The 15,900-nt window shown below is 44.3% G+C and overlaps 1 protein-coding gene across 4 annotated transcripts in view; it reads left to right on the top strand.

The window, feature by feature from the left end:
* LOC126162664 (atypical protein kinase C) overlaps positions 1-15,900 on the top strand; it is a 761,639-nt gene that overhangs the window by 501,641 nt on the left and 244,098 nt on the right. The window contains exon 1 of one of the 4 annotated variants that reach the window (XM_049919312.1): positions 3,125-3,268. The exons of the other annotated variants lie outside the window; for them this stretch is intronic. Coding sequence (XP_049775269.1) covers positions 3,160-3,268 — 109 coding nt within the window. The 5' untranslated portion in view covers positions 3,125-3,159. Of the gene's footprint in view, positions 1-3,124; positions 3,269-15,900 lie in introns of those variants that run through there. 4 annotated transcript variants of the gene reach the window in all.

Here is a 15,900-nt window from a genome sequence, read left to right as displayed (position 1 = left end):
CTTCACCTTGAATTTTCACCATGAAGAAATGAGTGTTCGAGCTTAAATGTGGCCGAGAAAGCGTCCCAGATAATCTGCAAAATGCACGATTGATTGTGGAAGATCGACGTATGAAGGTGCGTGGAATTGCTAATGCCCCAGGGATATTAAAGGAACGTGTTGGTCATATGTTGCACCAGGAAATGAACATGACAAAGCTTTGTGCAAAATGGGTGCCACGTGTGCTCAGTGCTCATCACAAACGCATTCGCACAACACTTTCCGGAAAATTTTTGTTACGTTTTAAGAAAAGCAGAAGTGGCGTTTTACGTCGACACCTGACGTTCGCTGCCACTGATTTAATGTGCACGTTCTCCATCTTATCTTTTTTCTAAGTTACTTGTAAGTATTCAGATGATATGATGGTCTTCAGAATTATATCTTTCCTCTCTTTGTTGCTGGCGTTATCTAGCACTCATCCACATTTAAAGGAATCTGCCATTTATTACATCGAATGGAAATTCTGTCTAAGGATTTTTGCACTTCCTTTAGTGCCGATGCGTTCCTATGGACAAATGTCGCCAGCGTATAATGTGATAGTGCTGCTCACAGTGTCTGATTAATGTTGTTGTTGTTGTTGTTGTCTGTGCTGGTAGAAAACACACACACACACACACACACACACACACACACACTGTTGTTGTTGTTGTCTGTGCTGGTAGAAAACACACACACACACACACACACACACACACACACACACACACACACACCGAACCCATTTTCTGTAAATTGTTTGTGCCCCCTTTTGTTCGAACTGCTTTATGTGATGGTCGTGCGGTAGCGTTCTCGCTTCCCGCGCCCGGGTTCCCGGGTTCGATTCCCGGTGGGGTCAGAGATTTTATCTGCCTCGTGATGACTGGGTGTTGTGTGCTGTCCTTAGGTTAGTTAGGTTTAAGTAGTTCTAAGTTCTAGGGGACTGATGACCATAGATGTTAAGTCCCATAGTGCTCAGAGCCATTTTTGCTTTATGTGATGATTGTATCGTCTCTTACGTCAACGAGACATGGTGGTGTCGTTTAAAGTTTTCATATCGTTTGGCAGAGTTCTCTATCAAAGTTTTGCATAAGACTGGCCTTTCTCTGTCGCAAGAGGAATACTTAGTGGACAGAAATGTACATCATCCCTTTCTAATCCTCGCCGCTTATTGGGGATACATTGATGTACATGCCCCAGAGTGAGGATTTTTTTCGGAGTTTTTATTGGTAATAAACTTGTTGCTTCCATTAAGCTGGTTAATGAGGACGGTAGCGGTAAATTTCTCTGGTTTGGAGCATGCAGGCTGTTGTCAACATTATTTTGGACTCGGCTGTGTTTGTTGTTTACTTTATGTGCAAAAGATTTCGAAGGCCTGTGTGGATTCATCTTCAGGCACATCGCACAGTTATGGAAACATTTACTACATTTCAGGATGTCAATAACTGTGTTTAAGCTTCTGAAGAGGCTTTAAGTGGATTGCAAAAGAAATAAACAACAAACACAGCTGAGTGGAAAATTAATGTAAAAATAGCCTGTGTCCTTTAAAAGAAAATACGAAAGTTCTTTCGACATCGTGAAGGAGCTCGGCGGTCATACTTCTTATAATCGTAAAAAGTGGCGGTGGAGATAGCCAAACTCAGGCACTATAATACAGTAAAATGCACAGTAAGCACTCTACGCTTCAAAAACGACGGCAATCGTAGCATCAGTCATCACAGAGACAGAACAAATAGAACGAAAAACCCTGAGAAATTTTTTTGGAGCAGTACACAGAGATGGTGTATGGATGAAGCGACCAACCAAAGAATCACAGGAGCACACAGACGGACTTTCAGACACGATCTGAAAATGCCGACTAACATTCTGTGGAGACATACATGGAAGGAACAACAACAGACTCACAAAGAGGATTTTTGATGTAGTAAACAGTCCAGTTAGAAAAAAATTGGGTCAAGATACATAAAAAGACCTAAAACAGGCAGGAATCAATACGGAAGTGGTAAATGGAGACGAATGCAAAAACAAAATTGTGAGCACGAAATTTGAAGTAAAAGAAAGGAAGAAAACAGGCAAAACACGGACAGAGCAAACGATACAGGAACAGAGTTAAAGAATGAAGATGTTTTGGAAGAGAAAAGGAAGAAGGAAACAAGAAAAATTGAATAATCGTGTAATGTTAGAGTTAACCACTGACCTGGGGGCAAAAAATATATAATGATAGTTAATAATGTTGGTGACGGGTTTTGTTAATCGCGAGCAACTCGGACCAAGACTCCAGGTGGCCAAAAGAGTTAATGCTGGAAGCTGCAGTTTGAAATTAACTAGAGTCTGTCACGAACCACTCGCGCAAGGAGACATGCTCCCCCCTCCCCCCCCCCCCATCCCCCCACACACAACAAATACTAATTGATATCACACTGAAGCTCCAGGCACTGGCTCCTCTCGTCACCTAGTCCACAGCTCGTGGCCCAGTGGCCAGCATTGCTGCCTCTGGAGTACGGTGTCCTCGGTTCGATCCCCGGCCGGGTTGGGGATTTTCTCTGCCCAAGGACTGGGTGTTTGTGTTTTCCTCATCTCATTTGTGACTGTGGCTAGATTGGACTGTGTAAAAAAAACTGGACAATGTACAAATTGGGACTTTGTACGGGCGCTGATGATCGCGCAGTTCAGCGCCCACAAACTCATCATCATCATCATCATCATGTCGTCACCTAGAGCCTTGGGCTGTAGGTGGTTTTAATGACCGAAACCGGTTACGAAGATTAAACACAAAATAAATTTGCCATCTCGAAAACCACTTTTCATTGTTTTGAAACCAACTTTCATTGCTGATGGTATAGATCCTTGGCTGTTGGTGTTAGTTGTTTGCGAAGGCAGCGTCTGTTTTGGCCTTCTCCTCGCGAAGTGACAGGTATTAATAAGACTGTCAACGGTGATGAGGAGTGGCGATAGCAGGCTGCCATTATAGAGTGAGGGCTGGCTGTACTGAGCGCCGGCGCGCCGTCATGCGCTGCCCGATAAGGGCCTATGTGTCAGAACGGGCGGCGATAAGCGGCGATCCGAGGCGCGGAGGATAGCGTGGCCGGTGTGCAGTGCGCCACGGGCAGCCGCGCTTGCTGCCCGCCCAGAGCCTGATGGATCATGTCGCGGCGCGGGGTGGTCGCCGAGGCGGCGGCCGTCGTCGCCGCGCTGCAGCTGCCCGCCACCGCCTGCTGGATACTCCTCTCGCCGCACAGCCCGCACACCGCACGTCAGTACCTGCCGCTGCCGCCCTCGCTGCGTCCCGGCTGGACAGTGTCTGCCACTTCCTCCATAGCCTAACAACATCACGTGTCGATGATACAATGGAGGCTTTCGAGACCGGATGTCATACTTACTGACGAGTCCTCCTGGCTGCATGGCCGTGGTCGAAGAAACATTTCGCTTCCATAGGTTTCGTCGAGAGTTGCGCTGGACGTCTTTGGAGGTGCACCAGCGCAACTTTGGGCGAAACGTCAGGAACCGAAAAAATTTCTTCGACCGCGGCCATACATACCTACTATCAAATGCTAGCATATGTTCACTCTGCTCCTGAGTTTTGCGTTCTCCATTATTTCACGAGGCATCTGTCGTAGGGTCTACTCCCAGAGTTTGATGAGTATCTCTGTGACGCTGCCTCACTAAACAAACATGTGGCTGAATGCGGCGACCTTCTTTCGACATGCTCTTTTTTTATGTCATCAGTCTTTAGACTTCTATAATGCTGCCTCCATCTGTTGCTGTCTTCTGATAATCTTTCCATTTTCGCTTAACCACAAGAGAAGGTCAAATAAAAATCTAACATCTGCCACAAAGAAACCGTGAAGTACTTCCATTCAAAAGTAATCACAGCACTCTTTAAGACAGTTATCCGGCTGGAAGACGAGATAATATATTAATGTTTCATGGGACGCAGATGGCCGCTGTCAGATCCACAACAGCACCCTCTCGTGCACTTCCTCGTCCAACTGAAACCGACGCCTGTGCATGTTTGTCTTCAGATCGCCATAGATGTGAAAATCACACGGTGAAGGATCCAGGCTGTGTGGAGGATGCTGCAGTGTTGCCCAACCCAACTGCTGAATGGTAGCCCTCGTACGATTGACAGTGTGGTGCTGGGCGTTGCCGTGCAACAGGATGATTCTGTCCGACAGCATTCTGCCAGCCCCGATCCAAACGGCAAAGCCAACAGCAGAAACATCCCATATTTCCCCCGCCAAAGAAATCAAAGTAAGGCAAGGTGATGATGACTTCCTCCTTCGACTGCTGCGGCCCTCTGCCCGTCGGTTCCTCGAGCGTGGAACCACAATCATTGCGCAGCACTTTGAAGAACTGCTAAGCGCCGTAAAGTCAGTTTCAATCGGACGACAACTGCACGATTGGATCTGTCAGCGGCCGACCGCGTTCTACGAAGCAATAATTGTTCGTCTCGTCTCCCGTGGGATAAATGTCTTAACGTGCGTGGCGATTATTTCCTAATGGAATCATCCTATGATCCCTCTGTGGCGAGTGTGTGGTTTTTGCCCGATTTTCCCTCGTATTTCACTCAAAAGCCTCTTAAATTTTTTTCTTGATAGTCTCATTCTGTCTCTGTTATTGTTCCCTTCTGACGCTCCAAGTCTTGTATCATCGCCTAGTATTCTTCGATGGCATACTTTTCAAATGCACCATTTTCCTGCTCTATCTCTTCTATTAAGCGTACCTGGTAAGGGTACCTGACTGACTAGCTTTTCTTGCGAATGATGGTTCTGTAAGCTGAATCATTTTTGGGTGAATTACGTTTCCACACGATTCTTCCAATAATTATATAGCCTTCATTTTTACTTACGGCAGTTACTGCATTTCTTGAACTCACTGTTCCCCGTGAAAGATGTTTAACAAGTCCCTTCTCTCGTTTCTTTATTTCATCACTTTCAGTATGCGCCAAGTGTCTTGAACTGAGATTCTGTGAAAGGTAGTCGGTTCTTTCAAAAATTCTTGTGTGTTCTCCTTACACACAAGCAGAAAGAGTGCGATGTCTGCGTACGTCTTCATTCCTATCTGTTCTTGGCAATACATTTCTGGGTCTCTGTCAGTGAACTATTCGAAACCCTAAGGTTTGTAGCAAATTGCTAGCTGTCAATAACGTATTGATAATTTATTTAATGCGCTATTACAAATTTGTTTTGCGCTTATCTGTAGACATAGTTCTATACAGAGATAATAGCCGACAGTTAGTATAATACTTAATGCATGTGAAAGGCATAGAAATTTTTAATGCAACATTATGAGATATTTGTACCAGTTGCTGGAAAAAGATAGTAATTTGTTGCTTAATCGCCACATTCCACAGCTGGCACAAATATCTTACAATCTTGAACTTCAAGGAAAGGTTAACTGCATGCGAATTGGTTTTCCCATAGGATTAGATAGAACGTGGAGTTATGCTGAAACAGTCAACATAAAAGTTACATTTTACTACCCTGAGTATTTTACTAACTGTAAACTATAGTTCGTGCATGCAGCTGCATGTTAGGGTTGGTGCAAGCCTGAAATTGGTAGTGGTATCCGGCAATTATAAAATTCTGAATATCTTGCAGTTTGTCCCATTCAGTAACTGTTTCTCTGTTCCATTAGGGTTTCTTCGACGCATGTGCTACGAAGGCATTATGTCACTCGTCGGCATTGACTTACCGCAATCTTGTTCTCGTTAGGAATTACAGAATGGAACTTTTTGTTGCTTTTTTTGTCTTGCTGAGTCTTCCTCGCAATTCAGTGTCATGAACAAAATGTATTGTGTATCATTTCAGAAAAAGGATCCTTTATTATGGATGCAAAACCGTATTTATGCAATAAAGGTGAGCTACAGTCCGAAAAACGGACTTTGGTGCGAAAGTAATTTCCGCTAGCGAAATCGCATTTTCCAATCAGTGCGACACAAAACAGTTTTAAAGATAACCAGCCTTAAAGCCTAAAATATTTTATCGCTAATGAAATCGTTTAAGACAGTAAGTGGTAGTATGTAAAAGCCGTAAGGGTACTATAATTAGCAGAAAAAATAGGTTTCAGCATTAGCAGTTTTGACGAACCCAGAGCTATACCAATGAACGAATAGTAAATCGTAGCAGTTTCCGCTAGAAGCTCACAGTTTCCAATAGTTGTGAATTTTGGAGTTACTGGCTTGTTTTGCATGACCACATTCATACCTATGTTTCCTGTGGTTGCACATAGACGTCGTAAGACAGGACGTAATTTCTGGATGTTTTCTGACGACAGTAACAGCGTACATAGGTGGATTTGAAAGAAGACCTGAAATTAATATTCTACGCTTCTGCTGATACATGATTACAAATGGGCGTGGGTTACGAATGGAATGTGGCACAGCTCATTAACAGCGAATCGCTGATACTGCCACTGACTTATTCATACACTTACAGAGATATCGAAACTTTTAAGATAGTACTATCGTTTACGGAGGTTTCTCAGTTTGCCCCGCAAGTCACTAATGTATTGCTTAACGTGTCATGGGTTTATTTCAGTCCTGCATCATGTTTCATTGCACCTGTGTTCTGCTTTTGATGCTTTATGGTTGTTTGTACACATTCAACCTTTCCTAATTATACTGTCAATAATTTTGTCACCATACATAAGTAGGGCTGTCAAAGTAGCGCCTTGGAGATAGGCCGAGAATGCTGAAGAGTATCTCCCAAGTTAAGATAGCGAATGGGCATCACTCAAATTACTGGCAAGTAGAAGCTTCAAATGAGGATTGTATTCTAATTACATAAGCATCTGTACATCCTGACGTAATTTCTTTTCGCAGGAAACCTGCAGGCGCTATCAGATTAGTGAAAAGGCAGGTCTCTCGCCGGCTCTGCTGAAAGCAGTGGGCCTGGAGCTAATTGAATTTTTAATGCTTGATGTTTCAAGGAGGCAGAAAAGAAAGTATGACGACTTTTACTTAGATATTCTGCTTCAGTTTCTGCGTGAGCAGCGGTGTGATTCGTAGACGGCTTGTGAAAAAGATATTACAAACTAGATTAAAAATTTATCAAAGCATTCGACGTCTGATCCAGTACTGCACATCATGGGATAAAGCAATTAAATGTATTGATTTTAACAAGAATGTCTTTGAAGTCTGTATTTGACATTCCTTTGGTTCAGCTACAGATAGCAATTAATGCAGGCTAAAAGTGAAGCCATGAGTCATAATAGTGCGAAACTTTGATTAAATCCAGCTTTGATTTAGATTTTCTTTGAATTTTGTAAAGTCACTCCTCCCAGCGCCAGAGGCGACTTCCGTCATGATGCTGTTGCTTATTTCTTTCCTTTTCGGAAGTGGGTTAATGTTCAGTTTCACTAGGACAGAAAACCGTAGTGTACCAGAGAGAAGTTTCAGTGACAGTATTGATAACATGTTGGATGCATACTGAGGACGATCCTGTATCCCACACAGCTTGTTTTCAAATAAGATCATCACTTTTTCTTGACCAAACGAGGCTGCGATTTGGTTAAGTCGCTGGACTCACAGTAAAGAGGACGGGGTTCAGATTCCAGTTATGTGCCAAAGTAAGGAATTTCAGCGATTTTCCTTAGTAAGTAGCTTGACGCGAATGCTGGGATAGTTCTTTTGGAAAAGGGTAGCCATTTATTTCCCTAATCTGAGCTTGTACTCTATCTCTAATGACCTCGTTGACTGGATGTTAAATCATGATCTTTCTATCTTCACGTTATGCTGTATATTTCCGTACACTGTGAAGCAAATAATCGCTCTACTACTTGCCAATTTGCTTAGGAGAACCCTTATATATATCTTTTTCACATTTTGCAGTGCACTTACCGTTATATGTGGAAGTAGTTGTTTATTTTATGAGACGGCGTACCAGATTTATTGCAGGAGCCCAAACATCGCTTTGTGGATTCTGAAAGTTTGACGAACCTCGCGAAAGTCATGCCAGACTAACAAAAGTGTTTGAAATAAACGTTGGTTGTGCTACTTTACGATTTCGTCGGTGTGTGTGTGTGTGTGTGTGTGTGTGTGTGTGTGCGGGCAAACGTCTAATGTTCTTAGAAGACTTCTCCTTGAATATACGAAGGAGGTCACAGTGGTGACAATTTCTCCAGCAGACGGAATAGAGTGTGAGTGATGGTCACTATGGTTGCAGAGGGAGAAAAAAGAAAAAAAAACTTTTATACACACAATACTAAAGCACATTTTCGTACGGTCTGACTGCACAGCTTCAAGGTTGGTGATGAACTTTCTTGTCCAGTTCGATATTATTGCGTCGAACTGGATAAAGGAATAATTTCAGCTTAGTCTATCGAGAGGAGGCAATCAAAGACTATACCTTCACCAAGTTGTACGTGATCAGAAAACCATATCGACACTAGCTCGAAGTGACTTGGCGAAACCACAGGAAGAATCGATGAGCAAAGCTGAGGAGAATGATTCCCTGTCCTCCCGTATACTCTTACGTGCCCAGTGCTCTAACCACTGCATCACGTCGCTCATTATCAAAGACAACGTACGTTATTATGAACAGTCTTTCATGCTCTCTCCAAGAAGCATCAATGGCATTACTTTTTCGTAACTTTCACATGTGATAACGATAGCAGCGTAACCACTGCTGCAACTACACAACCTATTCAGTCAGTGCATTGCCTTCTGTGGGTGATGGAAATTTTTGGTAAGTCCATATGGGACCAGTCTGCTGAGGTCATCGGTCCCTAGGCTTACACACTACTTAATCTAACTTAAACTAACTTACGCCAAGAATAACACACACACACTCATGCCTGAGGTAGGACTCGAATCTCCGACGGGGGGAGCCGCGCGAACCGTGGCGAGGCGCCCTAGACGGTGCGGCTACCCCGCGCGGCTGTGGGCGATGAATCCCTATCAGTGTAGTGCGAATGACTTTTACATGTCTGGAAAGCAAAAGGACGAGGCTTTGGACTTAAAGTCATGTCGACTACTCGGTCATTAGAGAGGGAGCACAGGCTTGGGTAGAAAAAGGAAATGCGCGAGATCCTTTTTCATGCCACGGCATTTATCTTAAGCGAATTAGTGAAAATCAGCGAAAACCGTAATTAGGAAAGTTGGACGGGGGATACAAACAATCATCCTCCCTTATGCTTGTCCATCGCCTTCACCGCTGAGCCATCTCGGTAAGTGTTTCAGAGTCAAGAAGGAGCAAGTCTCACCACTCACTTTGATATATGGGGAATTACTGATACTGTGAAACTGTGAACGCCACAGTCAGTTGTCTTGCGTCGACAGTTGTCTTGCGTCGACAGTTGCGTTGTGTGATAGCTTTCCTCTTCGAGATATTACAGCTTTGCTTATCTTCGCCGTTACGAGAAAAACCATCCCAGATACTGTACGTACTTAGATAAGATATTTTTTATCAATTTGGTCGAATACAACAGCCCTACTCTTGACTGTAATCTTAACAGCAAACTAAACAAGAAACACTGTCAGTACCGTAGAGGTACGCACACCATGCGTGTCTGCATACAGAGAGGCAGTGTTAATTGTATTAGCGTAACGAAGGCTGCCCAGCGGCGTATTCTAGTAACCACGTGTCACCGTCGATTGAGTCACGCGATAGACTGCTCGTTGAATGTCTGGCCACACAGATAAGATACGGGATTGGGAGTCAGTGGCTGGCGCATCGTCGCCTCCGGCGCACATGATTTGCGGCGACTGGCAGTGCCTGATCCCTCCCCGGACCCGCCATGACTGTAAGTTGCCGTACACTTCGTTTGTCGCTTACCTCGTCTAGGGCGAGTTCTCTCCTGTTTTCTTGTGCCAGCGGCATCACTGGTCCACCATTAGACAGTGTTCGTTGCAATTATGCGACCGTGCAATGCTTGCTGCCATCGCAGTAGTTGAGGCTTGTTGCGAGGTCTCTAGTGAATACGTACGTCATCCTGCTCCTTACCCGCTACCACGTCGTTACACATAACCAAAAGACAGAGAACGTTATGATTTCATTATTTTTATGACCTCAGCAAAGACAACATAACCTCTTAACGGAGAGGGATCTTCAGACGCAAAAGTAACTTCGCGCAAGCCCTAGTGGAGTGTTAGAGGACCATTATTTTTCAGATATCCATACATATAAAAATGTGTGTGTGTGTGTGTGTGTGTTTTCTCTGTTTGTTTTACGTCTCCTCCTAAACCACTGGACCGATTTCAACGAGACTTGGTATACACATACCTTACCGTCAGGCGACAGTCGCTGTGGGGGTAAGAACCATCTACCTATCAAAGGGCTGGGGGTGGAGGTGAGAAAGGAGCGTATTCCTTGACGCGTAAATTCACAGACTTCATTCATTGAGTATTTGAGAAAGAAAACAATTAGCGACTTGGAACAAACTTTATACAGAGTTTCAAGCCTTTACTAAATTTTCTTTTTCTCTGACAGCTACTACAAAGCGATGAAAGGAAAAATATTTCTCGCTTATTACTTTTCCGCTGTACATGCAGTGAAAGCAACGCGTGATGCAGGACGTTGTATTTTATTACTTAGTTACTGCTACCACCTGTATTTGCCATACGTTTTAGAGACAGTACCGCTGAACGTGCACGCAGAAATATATTATTCTACGACAAACGGTTCAGGAGATATGACGTCAGAAACAACGAGATGCTTGAAAAACTGCCGCAAGATGCTTGACGTTTAAGTTTATATTGGCTACTAACTCTGTTCATAATAAATTTTGCAGAGAGCATCTACATATTCCAGTGAATGTACCTGTAATATTATAACATTGTATGACATACAGCTGAGGATATGTGACGTCATAAACAGAGATATGTGTGAAAAACTGCCGCATCGTGCATGGCGTTTAATTTTATTACTTCGTTGCTACTAACTCCATTCGTAACGCATTTTGTAGACAGTATCCACATATGCCGCTGAATGTACCTACAATATTGTGTCATTGTATGACATGTAGCTCAGGATATATGACGTCATAAACGTTAAGCGCTAGGCCAGACGCTGTGCCGTACGGACGTGGACGCACAGCTATAGATAAATACCCGGGCAACGCCGGTTTTCTCCGCTAGTGTGATATATATATAATCTTACAAAATCATCACTAGACCAATACTGGTATGTTCCTCGTCACTCTGAGACCCGTATCAAATTGGCTTGATAGAGGAAGCAGAGAAAATTCAAAGAAAAGCAGAACGTTTCGTACAAGTTTATTTAGTAAGCACGAAAGCGTCATCATCCAACTCGGAGGGCGCACGCTACAAGCGAGACGACGTGCATCTCGGAGTGTTCCACTGTTGAAATTCCGAGAGGTTACGTTCGTAGAAGAGCTAACCAATATATAGCGTTCTCCTACGTATATGATGCGAAAAGGCCATTAACGTAAAATCAGAGGGATCGAGCTCATACGGAGGCGTAACAAGAATCGTTTTCTCTGTGGATCATTCGCGACTGGAACAGAGAAGACGGTAAGAGTCAGGGGTACACAGTGTACACTCCGCCGTAAACCACAAGCTGGCTTGCGGAGTACAGATGCAGATGTAAACGGAACTACAGAACAGTAGTATTACCAAATCACTTCGTATTTGGGGGGGGGGGGGGGGGAGAGAACTGTCCATGAACTTACTCTTCTTCCCCTCTGACCAAACTACCTATGCTGTCTGTGTCAGTATCAAGGGCGTAACCTGTAACTAGGGGGTGATGGGGGGGTGGTCGGGCTCGGGGGTGAGAGGGACACGACACGACGGGGAAATGTACTTGTTCTACACTGCCAGAAACATAACGGTGCCCATAGACAGTCAGTGCTCACTATATCTTCTTAACGGCGCCGCCGCCCCCGGCGGTAATTGCTCGGGGGGGGGGGGGTAATTGGTGTATCTTCGCCATTATTAGAGTGTATAAATGGTGCAGTGTAATTCGGTCCCTTTCGTTGCTGTTAAACTGTTATACATTATTCCAGCGTAAAGTTAAATCTTACTGTTCGTCGCGCCATCGACGTCTCTTTTTTTCCTTAACAAAGCTCTGCTGACTTAAGGCATGTGACGTTTAATTTGAGCGAGCAATCGTATTCACGGTTATTGCCTAAATAAATGTAATTTACCCACAAAACAGGTGTCGTGCTGAACCTCCGGCTCTCGCGCTGTGTGTTTATCGAGTACTGTTCATCAGTTCGAGAGCTCTGCCGTGTTTTATTAACGCAGGGGACGAAGTAAATTGAAGAAGAGCTTCGTGAGATTTATTTTGTCACTGTGAGGGCGTCGCTGCTCAAGACTAAGAGGGAGAAGCTGTAGACAAATGTAAAGGCTTGCTGTGGAAATTTCGAAAGCATATGTTCCAATACGAGACAAAAATGTTACTTCCTCTCACGTATATTCCACATCATAATAAAAGGCGCTAAAATGAGGGAAATTCGGGCTTAGGCGGAGTCGTAGCGACAGTTAAGCTTTCCACGCACCATCAGCGACTGGAATTTATGAGTGTAATACAGTATCAGTACGTAATGCAACACATTTTTTCTCAACCAATTTCGATTGAGAAAATGCGCAATTTTTCGTGGGACGTCGTGTAATTTTCCAGCTTCAGCCCTTGTAGTTTCATGAAGTTCCGTCGGGTGGCGGCGCTAACGTAGCCTTCAAAGTGGCGTGTCCGCAGCTCGTGGTCTCGCGGTCGCGTTCTCGCTTCCCGAGCACGGGGTCCTGGGTTTAATTCCCGGCAGGGTCAGGGATTTTCACCTGCCTCGAGATGACTGGGTGTTTGTGTTGTCCCCATCATTCCATCATCATCATGAAAGTGCCGAGATTGGGCCGACCAAAGGTTCGGAATTTGTACGGGCGCTGATAACTGCGTAGTTGAGCGCCCCACAAGCCAATCATCATCATCATCGTCAAAGTGGCGTCTGTAACGGAGGTGCGTTCCACGCAGAAACGTGTCAGTGAGTTTCTTGTGGCGGAAAACCAGAGCATCGCAGATACTCACAAGCGTTTGCAGAATGTCTTTGTAGACCTGACTTTGAATAAAAGCACGGTGAGCTGTTGAGCGAAGTGTCTGTCATCGTCGCAACAAGATCGCACAAACCTGTCCGAAAGCCCGTGTACCGGACGGCCGCACAAGGCTATGGCTCCTGCAATGATGGAACATGCGGGGACACTCTCGTTCAGTTTGTTCGTCGCTACAAAAATGCGAAGGAACCTCTCCTTCTCTGTCACAACGCTAGGCCTAACCCAAGTCTGCACACTCGAGAGAACCTCACAAAATTTTATTGCACTGTTCTTCCTCATCCACCCTGCAGTCCGAATCTCGCATCTTCCGACTTCCATCTGTTTGGTCCAATCAAGGATGCCCTCCACGGGAAGCAGTACGTTTATAATGGGGAGGTTATTGATGCAGCAAGACGGCATACAGGCTCTTCCGTTAGGGTCATTAAACGGACGTTATGTTGAAAAATAGGGTTTTGTAGCCAAAAGAAAGGGCAATAATGTAATGCATTGTAATTTTGAATAAAACCAACCTTCTTTCAGAAAAAAAGTGCGTTGCATTATTTTTTTGAACATCCTTCGTGCTGTGTGTTCTGTGTTATACACTTCACGGTAGCCTTCGGAGTATTAATTCAGCCGTAGATGTAATAATTTAGATTGTTTTGGTGAAAGCTGTTTGAGGCTAAAACAGTCATTCTTTAGAGAGTTTTCAATTTTGGGACTAATGTAAAGGCTTGCTGTTCCACTGCAATACGTTCGTCGTGTTAGGAGTTCTCCAGCGAACACCTGCTCGACGTGTTCCCTCTCCACCCGATGTCGTTTATACACGACAAGGGACAGAAACATAATGTTTCGAATAATCAAAATATCCACGGGTGAACTGCCGGTCTACAGTGTCCAACGAGCAAATACGCCGGGAGAAACTCAAGATTCACATAATGTTTCGAATATTTAATGACCTGAATAAAGGAAGGAAGCAGCACAGAATTACGAAATTGCTTCACGTTTCAAAGAAAAATAATATTCCCTTTCTTCTGCCTCATGTCAGAGAACAGCATACATATCTCGTGTAACCCAGGACGAAGGGTGTACCCAGCATCCTAGCTTGTTTTGAGAGGTGTGGAGGGCGGAGTGAGGCGAAGCATAATTTGTCACAAAATAAAACTAAAACTTGAAACTTTTGAAATAGGGGTTCATGACAGTATTCACCAATTACGTAAATGCTGCCCTTTACAACAGGTACCTAATGCCGGTCAGTAGTATAGTTTGTATCGGTTTTGTACGTATTATGTAGCTGTTAGGAATGTAACGTTCACGCTCATGTCAGTAATTTTATATCCACATTTTAGTAGTTTTTGACATTGAATTAACACGATGAAAAAACGTCGCGAATTGATGTGACAACTCTATTGGAAGCTTTTAGAACGGAGACCGATTTGGCGTTTTCAGTTTGAAAGGAAAATATCAGCGAACGTCGAAATACTGTGGTTTGAAGAAATCACGACAAAATTTATCTGGGTGCTCGTCTGTTGCTAGTCAGCAGGCATTGAATGCTCTGGCTTTCTACAAAATAGTGCTGAGTTAACGCGACTGGCTGTATTGCTGGGCAGGATGTGAGGTCGTCTTACAAAGATCTCTGGATGTTAGTTACCGTCCCGTGCCCCTCGCTGGGTTTACCCCTTCTCAAGACCATTAAAAATGTTCCGCTATCTCTCCTAGTCATCGATGCGGAAAAAAAAACATTGTGACTGGAAGGATACTAGCATTCGTATGAAGTGATTCAGGTTAATCATGGACAGCACAAGTCAGTGTAGTCGGACGAGGGTTAGCAGCCAGTTCCCAGCGAAAACGAGTCCAGTCTCGTAGCCATATTGCTGTCTTGCTTGTTTGTAAATGAGTTGAGAGAGTGCTCACAGAACTGCTAAGGAATAGTCATTGCATCTTTCTTTGAATTATGCTGTATGATGTAACAGTTGTACAACAAATGGATTTAATACATTCTTCTCTCGTCCTCTGTCGTCATTAGTTTCGATACATATTCAGTCTCGTAGGAAAAAGATAATAGTTAGCTTTTTACAATTCGTGCTTACTACGTGTACGTGGTACTGCAGAATAATAGTAAGAGACGCCTCTCCGGACAGCCTTATTGCCATTTTTGTGGTAGTTATGTAACCTAATGCCTGACTTGGAAATTCTGTCGTTTACGATACAAGACAGGTCGCACCTCACCTTAGGACTCGTACGGATACGTGATTCGACGTTCGATATATATGCGTTTCGCATTTCCTTTGTATTTATTAGGGGAAATTGCTGTCTGGAATTGTGGCTTTCCTTGGGGAGCGCTCGTACCTGCGACGGCACGTCCCAGCGGCCGAGGCAATTTCCTGCCGCCGTTCTTGTCACCTGACGGGTCCAATCCCATCGCTGCGTGTATCCGATTAAAGCGCACCCGCACACTTGGCGTAGAGAGAACGGCTGCCACTCTCGCATCTCGGTTCCTCGACGTTCCCAAAGCGTACACTCCCTTCCAGAGGCTAACAACGGCATCGTTTTTACACTACTCTCCACCTTACTATAGTGACACTTGTTATTAGTGTATTAATTTACAACGCTCAGTATAACCAGAGCATTGACCACTTCCTGGTAGGAGATTACGCCATTGCACGGCGCGGCTCCCAATACCTGTTTTGTGTATAGCTAATCTACACATTGTTTTCTTCGCTGGTGAAGAATATGGAGTACATCTGACTCGCACACCAGGTGTTCGTTTTTGTCGCAAAACATAAATTTAGCATCTAAATCTGCGTACATACTCGGCAAGCCGCCGTACGGAGCGTGGCGGAGGGTACCCTATACCTAGCCGTTTCCTTTCCTGTTCCACCCACAGATAGCGCGAGGGAAAAACA

The sequence above is a fragment of the Schistocerca cancellata genome, chromosome 2, assembly GCF_023864275.1.
Source record: "Schistocerca cancellata isolate TAMUIC-IGC-003103 chromosome 2, iqSchCanc2.1, whole genome shotgun sequence".
Classification (NCBI taxonomy): Eukaryota; Metazoa; Arthropoda; class Insecta; order Orthoptera; family Acrididae; genus Schistocerca; species Schistocerca cancellata.
Note: the sequence above shows the minus strand (reverse complement) of the source record. Positions and strands in the feature narration are given on the sequence as shown.